The 18798-nt window shown below is 53.5% G+C and overlaps 2 protein-coding genes across 6 annotated transcripts in view; both read left to right on the plus strand.

Moving 5' to 3' along the window:
* RTF1 (RTF1 homolog, Paf1/RNA polymerase II complex component) overlaps positions 1-4436 on the plus strand; it is a 63019-nt gene extending 58583 nt beyond the window's left edge. For all 3 annotated transcript variants that reach the window (XM_036297903.1, XM_036297913.1, XM_036297923.1), the window contains 3 exons: positions 492-587; positions 1329-1440; positions 1674-4436. In XM_036297903.1, coding sequence (XP_036153796.1) covers positions 492-587; positions 1329-1440; positions 1674-1780 — 315 coding nt within the window. In that variant the 3' untranslated portion in view covers positions 1781-4436. The remainder of the gene's footprint in view (positions 1-491; positions 588-1328; positions 1441-1673) is intronic.
* A 6976-nt stretch (positions 4437-11412) lies between these two features.
* The window catches only part of ITPKA (inositol-trisphosphate 3-kinase A), a 38554-nt gene continuing 31168 nt past the window's right edge, over positions 11413-18798 (plus strand). For 2 of the 3 annotated variants that reach the window (XR_004965875.1, XM_036298029.1), the window contains exon 1: positions 11413-12349. Coding sequence is in view for 2 of the 3 variants with exons in the window: in XM_036298029.1 (XP_036153922.1) it covers positions 11567-12349 (783 nt within the window). In the remaining variant the exon portion in view is untranslated. The remainder of the gene's footprint in view (positions 12350-18798) is intronic. The other variant, XM_036298019.1, reaches the window with a different exon arrangement.

An 18798-nucleotide genomic window follows, 5' to 3' on the forward strand; every position in this document is an offset into this window, starting at 1 on the left:
TGGCTCTTCCACAAACTACCACGTGCGGGCGTGCATGTGCAGTGCGATAGAAACTTCGTGGCTCATGCCACGGGGCCAAAGAGCCGCATGTGGCTCACGAGCCACGGTTTGCCGACCACTGCATTAGGAGATTAATAAAGAAGTTAAAAATAATGTCTTATTGGGATTTGCTTGCCTCAAACTCTTGGGTCTGGATACTTCTTTTTTTAATCTTGCTATAGGATGTCCAAGTGGTAAAAGCCTGGCATAGATTTATAGAAACCTATGGACTAAACTGCCCTGTGCCACAGACATTAGAAATGTGTAGGCTGGGTCACCCATCTAGAGCTGGCTAGACTGGGCGTGGCTTCAAAGCTTTTTGCTGCCTTGAGGAAAACCCCACTAAGCTGCTGATGGGACCACTGTGGTGATTGTGATGTTAATCGTGTTAGATGGGAAAGAATCTCAGTAGGACTGTCCTAGTGTTGAACAATCTTATTTTCCTCTCTCAGTCCAGAGACCCAGCTGTTCAAGCTGCCATCTTGGCCCAGCTGAATGCAAAGTATGGTTCTGGAGTGTTACCAGATGCTCCAAAGGAAATGAGCAAGGTGAGTGCAGCACTGCCTCCCCTGTGCCTGTGGAGTGAGGCTGCAGGCCTGGACACCAGGCAGAACCTGGCCTAGTTTGGACTTGATTTTCCCATCTGGAGGAACCTGAAGTCCCGCTGACCATCCTTTCTCCATCCCAGTTATGTACAGATGTGGAAAACAGCTGCTGAACTTTGGTCAGATAACTTAAATTCTAACCCAGCACCACTTCTTAACTAAGGCTTTCACTGTGGCTTTAGGCACCTGACATCTAGTCCTCTGATCCACTTTTCTCTTATGTACAATGGGTATAATACTTATACCCTGCCTACCTCACAGGAAAATTAGGAGGAGCATATGACATATAAGGATCAGACAATGATGAAAGTGAAAGCTCTTTGAAAACTGAAAATCTAAACTGAGGACTGCCCGAAAGAGAACTACTTTTCTGCCTAAGTTAGATCTTGTCCTGTAGAGCCCAAACTACCAGGAATTCCTGAAATCTTGGGTCAGAAGGTTGGTTTGTCTTATGCCTATCTTTCTACCCTCACACCATAGGCATGAGCCTGCCCTCTCCTCTTTGCTTTTAAGCTTCAGAAAAAAAACCTCTTTGTCTGTGGCCTCCTGTCCTGAGAAAAGGAATCAGAAAAGAGCCTTAGTAGGAAGATCTAATAAACTTGAGCAAGAGCTTTTACCATTAGTGCTGCTTGAAGTCCACTTACATTTATGCTTTTCTAATTAGTTTTTCTCTTCACATTGCAGGGTCAAGGAAAGGATAAAGATTTGAATTCTAAGTCAGCCAGTGACCTCTCAGAAGACTTGTTCAAAGTACATGATTTTGATGTGAAGATTGATTTACAAGTTCCCAGCTCAGGTAGGTGAGGGTGGGGAGTGGTAATGGCCAAGGACCAGATAGCTCCATGGCCCTCTTGGCCCGCAAGGCAGCCTGATTTAGGGAAGAAATGGGGGTTCTGCTCCTCAGTATTTATAGAGGCTGCAGGTATAGAGGTTTTGAGAGGGAATAGGGACATGCAGGAAGGCTACCCGAAGGAGTAAAGCACTACTTTGTAGGTTCTTCAGCTGCCAATTTGCTCTTCTTTCTCATAGAATCAAAGGCTTTGGCCATCACCTCCAAGGCTCCACCAGCCAAGGATGGGGCTCCCAGGAGATCTCTGAACTTGGAAGACTACAAAAAGCGACGGGGGCTTATTTGAGCTCACCCAGCCTGCTGCTTCTGACCCTGCATGCCCATCAGTGTCCCACCTTTCCTCTCCTTTTTGTGCCCTCTTTGGGCTGGAGCAGCAGTAGAAACTGGGAAGAGACTCTAAACTGCCAGTCATCTGTAATATAAACCATTTGCTGTATAGACTTCCCTTGTCTGCACCATCTTCCATCAACTCTCCCACCTCCAGGCCTCACCCAGTGTGGACCTGGGCTCTCTTGGGCTTTATCCATGTCTTTAGATTTGTGTTTGCCTTATTTTTTTTTAAACCAGCACAGTTCATTGGCCACTCTGCACGCATTCAGTATTACCGTGAAGCTGGGATTCTTGCTGGAGCCCCTGGTGGTGATAGCAGCAGCACTGGGCAGTCTCCTCTCTGGATTGCCTTGAATCCAAACATTGAACATTTGGAACCTGGCCCTGGTGGAGGGAGTGGGTTCTGGGCACCTACAGTCCTCCATCCTCTCTCCTCATCTTACTCTTCTTCCCATCTCTGTGGAAGAGGGGTTTTCAAAATCAATTTAGTTTCCAAAAAGTGTACATTTGTGGGGAGGGAGGGGTGTCTATTTGAGAGAGAGAGTGTGTGTGTGTGTGTGTGTGTGTGTGTGTGTGTGTGTGTGTGTGTGCAAGTGTGTGGATTTTTTTATCATTTTTTAAAAATGCAGTACTCTTTGTATCAGTCTGTCATGGGTCTATAGCTGTTTCAGATTTTTTTCAGCTGTACTGGAGCATCTGAAACTGCAAGAAAGAAACTCATTAAATGTGATTCTTCTTAATAAACAGGCCTGACTGCTGTAGCTGTGTAACTCCCCTTCCCCACCTCCTCTTCCTCATCACCTCCCCACCTCGAAGAAAACTCCCCAGTTTGGCCCCTTCCCTATAGTCTGTGTCCTGGCAGGTGGGAGGGAAGCCCACGGCCAAGTCCCAGGGAGGGCAGTGCAGGTGTCTTGCTCATCCCATGGGTACAGAACACAGCTTCTTGCCTGAGCGTAGGGGGAATCTTTTCCCACCCCATGTACTTGTATCTTTCTAGTGATTCTGTTTTGCTCTTTCAGTAAGAATAATATTTTGTTTTTAAGAGAAAGTATTTAACATGATGTGGAGAGAAAGAACACAAAAAGATTTAGATTGCAAATGTTACAAGCATGTGCAGTTTTGTGTGTGTGTATACATATATATATGTGTGTGTGTATACATATATATATTGTGCAGCTAGGGTGAAGCCAGCAAAGAAGTGTGTATGTCTTTATGAAATGTTTGAAAAGAGATAAGCTGACTGCTTGATAATCATTCTCAGGTGTAAAGCTCCAAGTGTAAATAAAAGTGGCATTTAACAAATCTTTTCAGAACAAAGTACAGCTGACTATATATACCAAGAACTAAGCTAAAGAAACAGCTGAGAGCTGCTGATTCCCATGAGAGCGAGAGGAAATCTAGCTAGAAGCTCTGCTTTGTATTTCTTCTCTACTGTTCTTTAAGGACGTGGGGTGATGGGAAATCATGGAGTTAAGTTGTATTTAAACATAAAAATGAACTTGCTAATAACTCTTCTGGGTTTAGTAGAGCCTCAGCATTGCTTTAACTTAGTTTACACTTTTTTATTTTAAAAAATGCAGTAATGAATGGTTTTTAAAAAGTATTGTGACTGTAAAATTGATAAATATAACTGTAACACAGCTATGTGGTAGCTGTGACACAGTTCAGTTGGGCAAAGGAGTGGTGATGGACTCATTAAAATCATATATACTTGAATAGTCCATTGACCGGAACCCTTTATAGACTATTGTATAAATGTGGAATCACAGACTGTTAAATGTTGCCTGAACTCCAGCAGAGTCCCGGAGGCTGCTGGGACCTCTCCTATCATGACTGACTTGGACTTTTTTCTCTTTCCTGGTTTTAAAAGACATGAAATTATAGAATCCATAGAATTTGCTGGAGTCATTCTGATTCACCATGTAGACCTGTATTTAATATCATTTGGATTTTGGAGAAGTGTCAATTACATTATGGCTGTGTAATAAAATTTTTATTAAAACTGCATCACACTGTAGCCACTTCACCACTACCTCCCCACATGCAGCTGCTGAAACTTTCGTTCTGAGACGCCAAAATAGCAGGGAGAAAAGCCAACCAAAGAAGACCGAAAGTTAACTCATCACTGAGTAGCCTACTTGGTGATTGCAATCAAGACTGAGGACTTGGCTCCAGTCTCAACTGAGGCAGGGCCTCGGAACTGAAATCCTACCCAGGCATAAGACATGAAATTATAGAATCAGCTGGGCTTCTTGGTGGTTCACAGTATTTCTTGTTTTCTTGTGCTGGGAAATTGCTGCAGGGCCTCCCTGCTCCACACCCCACCCCTACCCCCCACAATGTGGTTTCAGTGTTGATGGGTGCAGTACCTAAGGCTGTTTTATACATTTTTCACTTCCTTCCAAGAAGCAAAAAGGCCAGTGTCCATATGCCTAACTCATGATGTATAGGTCTGTTTGTCTGTCTTGCTTCTGACAGGTGCAGGGAAAGTCTACGCCTGCAACTTCCCTTGAAAAATAATGCTTTTGTTTTCTTTGTTTCTGTTGTGAAATCCTGACCTGTCACACAAACTGTACAGATATTTGTAAATAAATTTTATGCCGTTTTAACAAGAGGATCAGATTTAGTCCACAGATTGCATCCTGAGTGGCAACTCTCAAAGTCGTGTTTTGAAAATCCATGAGAGCCTCTCTTTTGCTTTCTCTCCTTTCTCTTAGTCCTACTTGCCCCCAAAATGAAAGTGGCTGTTTTCAGCTCTTTAGCAGCCTGGTTGCCCAGAAGCCTCTTTGGTATGGCAGTTGTCTAGAGCCAGAGTGACCTTCAGTTGGCCTGATTTACTTCCTACCTTGGAAGATACACGGCGCTTGGACAGAACTGGGTAGGCTCCTGATGCACTAACCTCAGTGAGCATGTGGTCTGTCCAGCTTTCAGTTGGCCTGGGAGCAGTTTCTTTGCTATCCTGTTTTCTTGTGAAGGGGGAGCCCAGGGCACCCGTGTGACCCTGGAGGAAATGCCTCAAGCCAGGAAGATGTGCAAGGGCTTCTGACACCCACTGCCTGAGGCTAGGCTGTGTCTCAGATCTTCCTGACCTTGTTCTCCCTCGGTAGCACATTTCTCCCCTTTAGCGATGGGAAAGTGGGAGGTGCCCAGTCCTAGCCTGCCTCTAGTGTTGGAAGAGGCAGGTCACTGCGTTCACCCAGCAGCTTAGTCCAAAGAGGTGTACTCCAACTCCCTATCACTGCCCTACCTGACTATTGGCAGCAGTGGGCTCCCTGGGCCCTAGAGAGCAGGGATTTGAGCAGAGGACAGCCTAGGCCAGTGGTTCTCAACCTTCCTAATGCCGCGACCCTTTAATACAGTTCCTCGTGTTGTGGTGACCCCCAACCATAAAATTATTTTCGTTGCTACTTCATAACTGTAATTTTGCTACTGTTATGAATCGTAATGTAAATATCTGATATTCAGGATGTATTTTCATTGTTACAAATTGAACATAATTAAAGCATAGTGATTCATCACAAAAACAATATGTAATTATATGTGTTTTCCGATGGTCTTAGGTGACCCCTGTGAAAGGGTCGTTCAACCCCCAAAGGGGTCTCGACCCACAGGTTGAGAACCGCAGGCCTAGGCCCTTCATCTCCCATCTGGTGCTGTGGAACAGCCAGGTACTGACCACCGTGGAGGGTGGGATGCAGAGGGGAGAGGGGTGCAAGATTGGCTGGGGATTGGCTTTCCTTGGGTGATCCTGAGTGGCAGTGTCCAGCAGTTCTCCAGGTCTGGGAAGCCACTGACTGACCCCCAGCTCAGATTCTTTGCATAAATGACTTCCCGAGCTGCAACCTGCCTTCTCTATAAAGCTCCCTAGGCCAGGCCAGCCCCAGTGTGGGCTGAGCAGAACCTGGAGATGGAGCTTCTTTGCCATGCAGAGGGGCTTAGCCACTGCAAAGGCACTTTCAGGGCTTTTCAGCCAGTGCTCTGGACCTAAGGGAGAGCCAAGAGCTGCTAGGCACGTGGGTGCAGGGTTCACATCCAGGTCTGCCACTTACTACCTGGGGCTGAGCTAGTTAACTCCTCTAGGACACAGAGTTCCTATATTTAATAATATTATGCCAGAATCGTGTTAAAGATGAAATGTTCCTTTCCCCACTGGGGGTTCAATAAATACTGTTGTTAGTGATAGCAAAGGCTGCTGGGCTATGGAAGACAGCCTGTGGGCCTCCGGATGGAGGGAGGGAGCTGAAGCCGGAGAACAGCCCCTGCTTGGGGGGGCGGGGGGGGGGGGATGCAGAGGAATGATCAGAAGCTGGAGCGCTAGGCCCAGAGACTCCTGACAGCCTCCACCTGGGGCGGGGGTAAGGCGGGCAAGAAACTCCTCCTCCAGGTTAAGGTACCGACACGTGGGCGCTCAGACTGGCCTGGGAAACAGTCCGGAGAAGCAGAGCTGCTGTCCAGCCCTCAACACGCACCCGCTTTACGGATGGCAGGTCTTAACAATGTCCCTCCCTCAGCCTTCAGCGGTTTGGAAGGCTGCCACTGTGCCACAGCCCCAGCAGGCTCAGAAAACAGGCCCCACCTCCCCCCACCACCACGCACACGTAATTAAAACACAAAAACAGGCCCTAGCTGGTTTGGCTCAGTGGGTAGAGCGTTGGCCTGCGGACTGAAGGTCCCTGGTTCGATTCCAGTCAAAGGGCACATTCCCGGATTGCGGGCTTGATCCTCAGTGAGGGGCGTGCGGGAGGCGACCCATGGGTGGTTCTCTCTCATCATTGATGTTTCTGTCTCTCCCCCTCCCGTCCTCTCTGAAATCAATAAAAATATATATTTTACAAAAACAGTACAAAACCGGAAAATAAGTGTAAAGAAGTCCAACAAAGTTCCGATTCTTCCCATAATGACTACGTCAATACCTTCTTCCAAAATACCAGAATTATTTTTTTAAAAAATTTATAAGAGCTTATTTGAGCCAAAACTGATGACAATTGCTGGGAAGCAAGATCTCAAATACTCCAATACCAGATTCTTAAAAAAATAAAACTATGATTCTTTTAGCTGTCGATGGCCCAGCTTTGCTAATCGCATACGGAGGGAGACCGCGTCTTTCGGCCACACACACATTCACCTCGCCTGGAATGCACTGGTCTGTCTCCATCGATTTTCCCTGGAGGACCCCTCCTCCAGGAAGCCCTCCCTCCCGCTCGGGTTTGGAAGCCCCTCCCGCGGCTTTCCTCAGCGCGGCAGACCCTACTGAGTCTCCGCCCCTCGTCCCCACCCCCAGCCGGGAAGCTACTCGTATCGCCCAATTCATAGCTCCAGCACCCAGCGCTGCCTGGCACCCGGTTAACGCCCAATAAGCGCGGTGGAAGGAACGGCAGTGGGGGAAGCGCCAGCGGACACCCAGCCGCAGCCGCGCCATTGGAGGCAGAGGACCCCACCGCTCCCCTCCTAGCCAGCCCCCCGACCGCAGCGCACCGGGGAATGCGACCCAGCGGCACCGACACCGTCCGCAGTAGAAGCCCAGGCTGTCCGTCCTTTGGGTTCGACCCAAAGCCGCGGTACACGGAACCGCCGGCTACCCGGCTGCTGAACCGCGGCCCCGACGGACCCCGGACCAGCCAACCTCCGCCGCCCCGTTGGCCTCGAGGGCCCAACTCCCAGCTGCTGCCGGCCCGTGCGCGCGCTCGCGTCTCTGGGCGGGGAGCCGGCTGGGCGCGTGCCCGCGGCGTCCCAGTGCTGGGAAGGGGCCTCGGCGCTCAGGGGCGCTATGGAGCGTGGCACGCCCCCCCACCCCCCCGCCCCGTGGCCCACCCGGCGCTCCGGGGACCGCTCGCTGCGCACGGGGGGTAGAGGTCACGCTGGCAGGCAGAGACATCGCACACTGAATGAACCCACCCCGCAGTTACAAGACGGGGAGCATGGGGGACCGAGGCCTAATACACCCCGGGCCCTAGAGCAGCTGCCTCCGTCCAGACCAGCAGCCACGTCCCTGACCTCAGATACTCCCTTCACTTGGCCACCGGGAGAGTTTCTGCGAGTTCTGAGGAGCGAGGAGAGAGAACCACAGGAACACGGGCTCCTGGGAGAGATGGGAAACCTTGTTTCTGAAATATGTCAGGAGAGAAAATGTTCTTGTTGCGCATACACAGGCGTGGTGACACATTTTGTTCGTTTTAGAGGAGAGTGATTCAGCCGGTGGAGGGTCAGCGACGGCTGCTAGATCTCTAGCCCTACGAAACTCTACCCTATCCTAGCACCTAATTCCCGAATATTCCCACGAAGTCTCTCAGTTATGGGACCAGAGATGGATGGCAGGGGGAGGAGGAGAAATCCAGAGGCAAAGATGAGGGTCTGGGGGCTGTCGGGTGAAGAGAGCCATTAGCTCCCTCTCCCCAGGAGGAAGACCTCCAATCCTTCCCCACCCCCAAGTGTCCACTGGGCCCCTCTTTCGTATTCTCCAGCACAGAAGGGCATCCCATTGACCAACGGTGGGGGATTGTTTGCATGAAGCCTCTGAAAGTCCAGGGTCTCACCGACAGTCCCTCGGAAACAGTAAATGCAGCCATTTGGCATCTTGGGGCTTGTTTTCCTGTTGGTTGGGTCCTTTCTGGTTTCCTTCCTCCACAAGTCAATGTAAATTACACAACACACCTCCCAGGAAGGAGGGAGTCCTCACAGGAGTTACTCACCCACTCCTGTACTCCTGTCACCCAGTACAGGGCCTGGCTCATAGCAGCTGTTCAATGGAAGTTTGTTTGCTCTGTGAATGGCTGAATGAATCACAGGTCCCGTCACAGAATATGGGAATCTTGGACTTAGAAAGTCCCTTGCAGGATACCAAGCCCCACAGAGCATGTCTGGGAGTTGCTGACTAGAATGAGACCCTGTATCACTTGGTCTAGAGAAACTTTTCTTGCCACCCCTCTGTCCACTCCCAGCGCGCGCGCACACAGGCATTATAAAGGCTTCGCTCTCTCTAGAGAGGCCTCCAGATCTCCTCAAAGCAACAGACCGCCCATTCAGGAACACTGCCCAGGTCAAAGGCTGTGCTTCATCCTTTCTCCTGCCTATTGATCTTAGGAAGCAAAAACGGGCACTGTGCCTGGCAAAGGATGGTGAGCAGTGACCTTGCTTCTGCCACCGGGGCCACTGTGCTGCCCTCGGTAGGGTAGACGAGGGGCAGTGCTAAGTCAGGTCGGCTGGGGAATAACACCAAGATCCCAGGAACCCCTCACCTCCCAGACTCCACTTCCAGGCTTTCCCACCTTTTGTGCCCTGGCTGTTACCCCCTGGGAGAGTGTAGCCCTCAGACCTGATAAATTCTGAAGGCCATGGAGACACAGGAAAACTCAGGCACACCAAGTGCAGGCTTCCTGGGAGAGAAGGATCCTGAATGAGATGCCACAAGAAGGAAGGCCAGCTCTTCCCTCAGACACGCTTACCTTCTTGGTAAGGCAGAGGGACTCTCGTGACCTGTCTCAGATCAGCCACCTGATGACCATTAAAACCTTGAAACATTCTTCTATGCCTCCATTTCCCCATTTTTTAAATTTTTTTTTTTGCAGCACAGAGGCCATTCCTCCATCTACATAGTAATCTGATTTTCTCTACATCCCTCTACTCACATTCATTTACTCATGACCTCAAGGACTGGGGAAACTGAGGCACAAAGGACAAGATTCCAGGATTTGAAAGGTCATTCTTGGCTCAATTAAGAAGACATGAGAGCCCCTTGACCTTGTCTACAACTATATTGGGCCCCACAGGCCCTGCCCTGATATATGCCCTTACGCTTTCTGCCTGTGGTTAGGTAGAAGCAGACTCTTCTTTCATTGGATAAAATGAACAAGCCACCAGAAGTCAATGAAAGATACTGAACACAGCACAGGAATAGAAGTCAGGGGACCTAGTTGAAATTTCACCATCTAGCTGTGTGACCTTGTATAAGTACCTTAACCCTTTTGTGACTTCTATATTTCGAGGCTAGGATACATCTAAAGGTCCTTTCCACTCTAAAAGTCTATGAAATTAGCTCTCATTTCAAACCCATTCTCCGGTTTGCCCTTGCCTTTCCAGGGAGGGACACTTGGGCAGGTATGGGCAAAGAGCTCTTCTTTGGTTACAGACCCTTGGGCAAGTGCCTGATACCAGACGAAAAGAAATTGCCCCTGATTTTTCTCTCGGCAGCCAGGACAGAGACCCAGTTCCCACCCTGCTTGTTCCTCTACCTGCTCCTCTGGCTGGTACCCCCTGGAGAGTGTAGCCTTCAGATCTGACTGCCCAGACTCTGGCAGGCACCTGCCTGTCTTTCCGATTCTGACAGGTCCTTGCTGACTCTCCCTGTGCTGGGCTTGTCCCCAGTCCCCCTCTGCGGGCAGTACCTTTCCAGCTCCCACCACAGACCAGGGCAGCTCCAAAGGAGGGAGAGAAGTGAGTGCAGGACACGGGGGTGTTTCTGGGGCTTGAAGCTCTATAGTATACCCCTCACCCAGACACCCAGGCTCCTCCAGACTTCTGTGCCTCAGAGGAGGCAGCCATGTGATTTCCCAGGTTCTCCACAGAGGACTCGGTGTTCAAACTCCTGCATTTTCTTCTTTCTCTCACTCATTTCCTCAGTTTCCCCTCCCCCCCCTTCCCCTCCCACTCTTTCATCAATTTCCCCAAGATCTTTCTTCTTTGCTGAAGGTCCCGGTTCTTCCTCTGAGCCCTCCTGTTCTCTCCTCCGGGGCCACCCTGGGGTCCTGGCTGACTGATAAGGACAGGAACACCCCTCCTCCCTTGGGCCATCAGCATGAGGGGCAGTCCTTCTGGGACACTCTCCCCTCGGAGCCCCCAACAATCCCTCCGCACCAGGCACCTGACAAGGGATCCTCACTTGAGGCCTTTGGGGGAAGACGGCAAATGCTGTGAAATACTGAATTCTACTCAAAGCAGCCTTTCAGTTCAATTGACCACTAACATGTGAAGTGGCCAAAGACCCACCACAAAGATGCCACCGATGAGCACTTTGCAGTGCATGGGACACTTCTCCACTATCAGCGGTCTTCCCAGTTTCACAGCCCCTGCTCTGTGAGTCGGTGAGGTTTTCCTAATCACATTCAGAGCGAGGTGAACCTGTGATTGGCTCTTTCTGCCACCCACACTAAAACTATTCCAACGTCTTAGAGTTCTCACATCGTCCATTTTATTTTATTCTTACAGCAATCCTGCGAGGTGGACAACCACCTTGAGAAGGAGAAGCAGCAGTTCAAGGAGAGGAAATGACTTGCTTACAGCCACACAGCAGACTCCAAGCCGCAGACTCCAAAAGGAAAGGGGAAGGGGGCCTCGGCCCCCCTCAGCCAGCCGCCAGGTGTGCAGCCCCGGACTCCGCCGGGCACGTGGAGAGCCAGGCCCCGCCCCCGGGCCCTGTTCCCCGCCTGCCAGGAGTTTGAGGGAAGGAGTCTCGGCTGTTCCTGGGACCACGTCCCCACGTGGGCGCACGCCCTGGGGTGAGGCTTCTTTGCAAAGCCAATGGCCTTGAACTCTGTGCTGGAGGGGCACTGGGCGGAGGGAAACCCGGAGACCTGGGTGGATGGAACGCGGAAAGGAGGCCGCGGGACTGGGTGGGAGGGTGAGAGAAGGGCTAGCTCCTCCCTGCAGGCCAGGGACCTGGGAGCCGCCGGGAGGAATCCTCCCCAGCGCGAAGCCAGGGAAGGCAGGAGCCCCTGGAGGTGCAGCGGCCCCGCCCGTCTCCTCCCGGATGCGCAGAGAGACGCCGCGAGGGCCAGGCCCTGATTTTTTGTCCACGACGCCTGGGCTTCCCAGACACCAGGAGCCGCGACAGAGAGGCTTCTCCGCCGGGCAAGGGCCCTGGGAGGCCCGCGCTTTCTCTGAAAGTGAAAGAAGTGGGCGGGGGGCGCGGCCGAGGCGGGGCCCGGGCGGGCGGGCGGCGCAGGCTCCGCCTCGGGGCAGTCTCCCGCCCGGGGCGCCGAGCGTCTCCAGTCCCCGCCGCGTCGCGGGCTGGTGGGCTCCGCTGCGGATCTTGTGCAGGGAAATGACCCTGCCCGGGGGCCCGACGGGCATGGCCAGGCCGGGAGGCGGGGGGCACTGCAGCCCCGGGCTGGAGCGGGCCCCGCGCCGGAGTGTCGGGGAGCTGCGCCTGCTCTTCGAGGCGCGCTGCGCCGCGGTCGCCGCCGCCGCCGCCGCCGGGGAGCCCCGGGCCCGCGGGGCCAAGCGGCGTGGGGGACAAGTCCCCAACGGGCTTCCGCGAGCTCCCCCGGCCCCAGTGATCCCGCAGCTGACCGTGACCGCCGAGGAGCCAGACGTCCCCCCGGCCAGCCCCGGGCCGCCGGAGCCGGAGGGCGGCTGGCTCCCGGCCGTGGGCTCCTCGCACCTGCAGCAGCCGCGCCGCCTCTCCACCTCGTCGCTTTCCTCCACTGGCTCCTCGTCCATGCCGGAGGACTCGGAGGACGATCTGCTGAGCGACAGCGAGAGCCGGAGCCGCGGCAACGTGCAGCTGGAAGCGGGCGAGGACGTGGGTCAGGTACGGGCCGCGGGGGCGGGGCCGGGGGCCGTGCGCGGGGGACCCAGCTCCGCGCTCTCCGGGGTCCGACTCCCGCCCCAAGGTCCCTCCGCCCGGGGCCGGGTTCTCACTGCCCCGGGGGCTTAGGGGCCGGAGGGAGGCCTCCGCGGACCTCTCGCCTTGGCAATTTTCACCCCGTTTCCGCGGGAGGTTCACGGGCCGGGCCCTGGGGCGTCTAAGAAGGCGAGTGAGGAGGAGTCTGCGACCGGCCACGGGGACCGGGTGGGGTGGGGGCGGGGGATCGTGACCGGCCGGCTGCGAGGTGGGACCTGGGAGGTCGGAGGGGGTGGCTCGCCCCGCGAACTCTCGGGGAGAGAGGGGCGCACGAGTCACTCCATCTCGCCGCCCCCTCGCCCGCGCCGCGGCCCCACCCCCGCCGTTGCCACGGTTTCCCTCTCCTGAGTGGGAGTGGAGCGGCGCTACAGGCTCAGCTCGGGAGCCGCCGCCGTCTGCTCCCGGCGCCCGCACAAGGCGTGGACGTGGGGAAGGAGGAGCGCAGGGCCGGGAGCTCTGGCAGGCAGCGGAACGCCGCCCTCCCCGTTCGCTGCTACTAATTATGGCCGCGGAAGGGTAAACTGAGGCCGAAAGGGCGTGATCAGCCTGCTAGTCGCCGCCTCTAGTGTCAGAGGCCTGGTCTGACCCTCGAATAATCAGAATAATCCAGGCCGGGGTGCGGCGCAGTCATTCCCGGTGCCTGCCTCTTAGGGGTGTGCCGCGGCCCAGGAGAGCCGTCCTGTGCCCCTTGTTTAAACGAAGACCAAATACTTTAAATAACTCCTGGCCAGGGCTAAGGAGTTGCTCTAGATCCACGTTATGCAAGTGTTCCTGGAGCCGAGGGAGAGGCGAAGGGCGCCCCGCGGGCCCCGGTGGCTCCTGGCCTTCCCCGAAGGGCGGCGTGAGCCGCGGGCGCGGCGGGGAGAGCGCTGGGGCGCGGCCGGCCTGCGGAACCCAAGCCCCGCCGCGTGCGGACGGGAAGAGGCGGGGAGACACTTGAACGACCTGCAGCGGATCCGTGACTCAGTTACCCCCTGAGACCGGCATTACCCGGAGGGCGGCATGGTTTGTGACACAAAAGAAAAAAGAGAAAAAGTCTCATAGAACAGGACACACCCGCTGCCGGGTAGGTGCGGGGAGCCCCGCTCCTCCCCGGGAGTAAGGGTGCCCTGGCCCAGGGTAGCTCCTAGTGCAGCCCTGGCCCAAGCAGGGAGGCGGTGCCGCCTGGGGTTTCCCAGGAGGTGGATGTGGGGCAGCGAGAGATCTGCTGCCTCCCTGCCTCCTGGGAAATACGGAGCGTAGTTCGGGCCGCGGCGCCCCCGCTCCATCTCTGACAGCTGAGAGGCGGGCCCAGGGGGAGGGGCCCACGAGGGCAGCCCCCGGTTCTCTCTAACGTCCGTGGGCGGAGGAGGTCCTGCGACCCAAGCCCGGGAGCGCCGTCGGCAGGAGCCAGCACTCCGGGAGCAGTCGCAGCTGTGCCCTGGTGTCTCTGGCCGGCCTCCCCCCACGCTGAGCGGGAGCAGATGGCCTCTCGAAGGCCCGTCCAGCTCCAAGGCTGCGTCTCTCGGGCCTTCCCAACCCCCAGCCCGCCGGGGCCTCCCCGAAGGCAAACAGCCACGGCGGCGGCAGATAAGCCAGGAACTGTTGACAGAGGCCTCCTGCGTCCGCGTGGAAGGGCCCGGCGCGGACTTTGCCTCGCGGCCGGTCGGGAGCGGCACCGCGCGCCCGCCAGGCCGCCTTGAGAGCTTCCCCAGGCAGGAAAGCAGAGCCCAGGAGCTGGCTGGCCTTCGGGATGCACCTGGGAGAAGGGCGCTGTGGCAGCGCCGAGGAGCTCCCGGGCGCTAGCCCCGGGCACTCAGGCCTGGGCAGATAACCGAGTAGCCAGAGCAGGAGGCCTGCGAAGACTCCACCTTGCCTCTGCCTGGCACACGCGTCCTTCCCCTTCTCCTCCTAGGAGCCCCCAACAGCCTTCCAAGAGCCTGGAGCCTTGCTCCCCGTGGGTATTTGGGGCTGGACAGCCCCTCCTCCCTCCCTGCCCGGGCCTTTCCTCTTGCGGAGGGAAAAGTCATGGGCAGGGAAACCTACACAGGCGAGGGAAGGGGGGGGGGGGTCGTTAGGGGCCCGTCCCCAAGGACAGCTGGCATGAGTGTCTGTATTCTTAGGCCTTCCCTGCCTCTTAAGACAATCGTGGGGTGTTGCTCTAGCAGAAGAGAGGATGTTTCGCTCCTGTTCACTTGTTTCTCTTCTCTCAGTGCTCCAGGATGGGTAAGGAGACCTGGATGCCATCCTGTCCTGGGCTCAGAACTCCCACACTTCACTTTTCACTAATTATAGAGCAGAATTTAGGTTAACTGACTTCCTTTTTATAAAGTAAATGCCCTGGGGAAGGTGAAGTCGTGGGTCACTTATACCTTCGTGCAAATGATTTTATAAATTTAAACTGATTGCCTTCACCACCACCACCATTACCACCACCACAGGGAGTGCTCATTTGATAGGGCAGTGGCAACATGGGGAGGGGGTTGGGCTGGTAGAGAGCTGCCGCCAATGACTGAAGGGCTGGAGGCAGGGAGTGTGGGGATGAGTACCAAAGGCAAAGGGTCCGTTCTGGAAGCAGGTACACTGAGTACCTGATGTGATATAGAAGCAGGAGTCCTCCCGGCTTCCAAATAGAGCTTAGATAAAGGCCCGTTAGAGGCTTGTGTCTAGCAAAGCCCTGCCCAGAGAGAGATGCTCCTAGTCCAGCCCCAGGAGTGAGGAATTGTCAGAGGGGCCTCCTGTGATTTCCTTAAAGACACACGGGTCAGCTCTCATGGGCTTTTTGCCCCAAGATGAGTTGGTTTCCCAGTCTTCTGTGGGGAGTAGGCTGGGCCAGAGGATGGTGCTTTGACCCTCTTTTCAAGTAGATTTCACTTTGTAACATAATAAATCTGCTTTCTGAGATACATACAATAAAAGCCTAACCTGCTCAAAAATATCTCCCCTGCTGTTGTTCATGTGCCCAAATCATCACCCACCCACCAAAGGATGTTTCACATGCATCTTTTAAAAATATATATTTTTATTGATTTCAGAGAGGAGGGGAAAGGGATATATAGAAACATCAATGATGCGAGAGAACCATTGATTGGCTGCCTCCTGCACGCCCCCTACTGGGGCTCAAGCCCATAAACTGGCATGTGCTCTGACTGGGAGTCAAACCTGTGACCTCCTGGTTCATATGTTGACGTTCAACCACTAAGCCATGCCAGCAGGGCAGGATATGTTTTTATTGAGTTTTTGGAGAGAGAGAGAGAGAGAGAGAGAGAGAGAGAGAGAGAGAGAGAGAGAGAGAGAGAGAGAGAAAAACATGGATGTGAGAAAGAAACACTGACAGGCTGCCTCCTGTATGTACCCTGACTGGAGATCAAACTCGCAACCTTTTGGTGTATGGGATGACGCTACAACCAACTGAACCACCTGAACCACCTGGCCAGGGTGGACATGTGCATCTTTATATGCATTATGTCCTGGGGGAGGTACCAGGTAGCTCCTTAAGATGGAAAACGGCAGTGAGTTCCATGACACTTGTATCAACTCCTTCCATGTTTGAACATATCCATTAGTGGCAGGGGAGCTAAATCCTGTCATACCACCTCAGGAGGTGGCTGGGAGGGCTCAGATGACATAGTAGGTATTAAAGTCCTTTGTAACCTGCATGACTAGAACCAGCCTTTTTGTCTTTGCTGCTCTCAGCTGACATGATCCTCTCAAAATTGTGGCGGTAAGGGTAGATGATGCCCCAATTTTACATCATCTTGGGAGCAAGTTGATGCTGTGTCATCACATATCAATCAAGTGGCAGGAGTCCTGGACTGCAGGTGCTAAATCCTCTTCTACCAGGTCTACCTCTGTCTCTCTTCAGCCCCACTCACTGCTCCCACATGATCCCAGAAGAAAGAATAATGCAGTTCTCCCATCTCATTCGACCCGAGGCTGATTCCCTCTTCTACTGGGGTGGCTACAGAAATAGTTGTACCCTCTGGTTAACTCCATTCTGGTCCCACTGTCCCCCACAGTCTGCCAGTAGGCCCCTAAAGCTGCCTCAGTCCCACAATTAACCTCATTCCTTTGGATGAAGGCAAAGGTATCCTGACAACAGAGAGGGGTCTCCAGGCAGATCTCAGTGTTTCCCCAAAACACACCACTTTGTGGTTGCAAATTGCTTCACCTAGTACACAGCTCTTTCTAGTGTGGAGGTCCCATTTTCCCCAAAAGAAATCCGGGTGGTAGCATAAACTTTGGAACCAGCTGGGTCAGTTGGAACATAGGGAGGGGGTTGGGCTGGTAGATAGCTTGAACCAGGGACTGGGCAGCTGGAGGCAGGAAGTGAGGGCATGCTAACTCTTTGAGCCTCGCTTTCTTCCTATAAAATAGCAATAATGCCACCACCTCATGCACCTGCTGTCCCCATGCATCACCATCAGGATTCTCAAACTGAGGGTGGGAGAAGAAGGCATAGGGTGGTGCCGCTGAATACACACGGCACATACATCTTCCCGGAATTTTATTTGAAGAGTTGGAGGTGGGAGAGTTTATAATAAAACTTGGATTGTTATGCAGCATAATGCAAGCCTTGTAGGTATTTAAAGAGTGAATAAGGAGTTTTGAAAGAGCTGTCATGCTTCTAGTGGGTTGCTCCTGGCTACACCCCTGGTTCCCCGGGGATTGGACACGTGATCACACCCCGGTGTGCCATGTAGGGACTGCAGTAGGAAAGCAGTAGCAATGCTCTCTTGTGGAGGCTGAGAAGTGCCTGGCATACAGTAGGCGGTCAGTACATGGTGGCTTGTGTTATGGCAGCAGCTATGTCTTCCCAGAGGAAACGGGCTCACACAGATGAAGTTCTCGCTTGGACTCACTCAGCTAGAACATGACAGAGCCAGGACTGGAACCAACTCCTGACTCCCCATCCAGTGCTCTGTCACTAACCCCATCTCCTCCACATGGGAAAGGCACTAATGGTGAGCAGCCTTCCCCTACTTAGACCACTACCCCAGTTCTCCCTCTCTCTCTGAGAACTCCCTCTAGTCAGGGCGGCTGGATTATTGGGTTCTAGCCCTGTGGGGGCACACATGTGTAACTCCTCTAAAAGCAGGCACCCCTGGGAGGAGGCAGCAGACATGCAGTTTGGATGAGCAAACCTGTGCGCTACAAACCCACTGACATAGGAATGATGGGTTTTGGTGGAAAGAGGAAAGGTGCAGAGTATGAGACACTCTCAGGATTGGGTGGAGGCCAGAGCAGTGGTCATGAGGGAGGAGGTTCATCAAAACCCACATTTCCCTCTCAGTTTTATTGAAGATAACAGACCCTCAGCTCTGTATTGCATTTCCAAAGCTCAGGTTCCTAGGTCCAGATTAGGACCAAAGGTGCTCTGGGTCTTGCTAACTGGTGAGGAGCGATATGGCATCCAGGGATAGCAGATGATTTGGGGAAACCTCAAGCCATTATTTCTTCAGACCCAGCCAGGCTGGCCTCCTGCCCTGGGCCTTTGTCAAGATTTGTTTCTGTGACTGTCTCCCTAAATGGGAGGAACCTATGGTCCCAAAGTGAATGAATCAACAATCTGTATTGGGGCATGCTCTCTCCTTCCCCCTCCGCTTCCCCCACAGGCAGCGTGTGTCTCCTAAACTCTAAGGACCCATGAGGCTCGCAACCAGGGGAGCAATGGGCAGCAGCATCTCACCAGGGACTAATGCCCTGAACCTGTCCCCAAGGCACCCTTCTCTCTGACTCTCAAGTGAGCTGATAGCAGCCCCATCTTGGCTCACTTTTTCGCCATAACATTTCTAGTGAACCAAGGCAGCCTCTTTCCTGTTGCTCCTTCTAGCTATCCTAGGCCCTTCCTTGTTTCACTGTCCCCAGCTTTCATAAACATATTCTCAAAATAAGTTCAAAAAGCAATCCAGTCCAGCTCAGCGTTTGAGCATCAACCTATGAACCAGGTCACATACCTGGATTGCGGGCTTCATCCCCAGTAGGGGGCGCGCAGGAGGCAGCGGATCAATGATTTTCTTCATTAATGTTTATATCTTTCCCTTCTTCTCTGAAATCAATAAAAATATATTTTAAAAAACAATCCATATTTGTCCAGCATTCTACTTCATGCCAAGAAATGAGGTCAGGGGAGCCCTGGCTGGTTTGGCTCAGTGGATAGAGCGTCGGCCTGCGGACTCAAGGGTTCCAGGTTCGATTCCGATCAAGGGCATGTACCTTGGTTGCGGGCACATCCCCAGTGGGGAGTGTGCAGGAGGCGGCTGATCAATGTTTCTCTCTCCCTTCCTCTCTGTAAAGAAATCAATAAAATATATTTAGAAAGAAAAAAGAAAAGAAATGAGGGCAGGGGAGAAAGAGCCTGTCACTTTCAAGCCTCA

The sequence above is a fragment of the Myotis myotis genome, unplaced genomic scaffold (assembly GCF_014108235.1).
Source record: "Myotis myotis isolate mMyoMyo1 unplaced genomic scaffold, mMyoMyo1.p scaffold_m19_p_1, whole genome shotgun sequence".
Classification (NCBI taxonomy): domain Eukaryota; kingdom Metazoa; phylum Chordata; class Mammalia; order Chiroptera; family Vespertilionidae; genus Myotis; species Myotis myotis.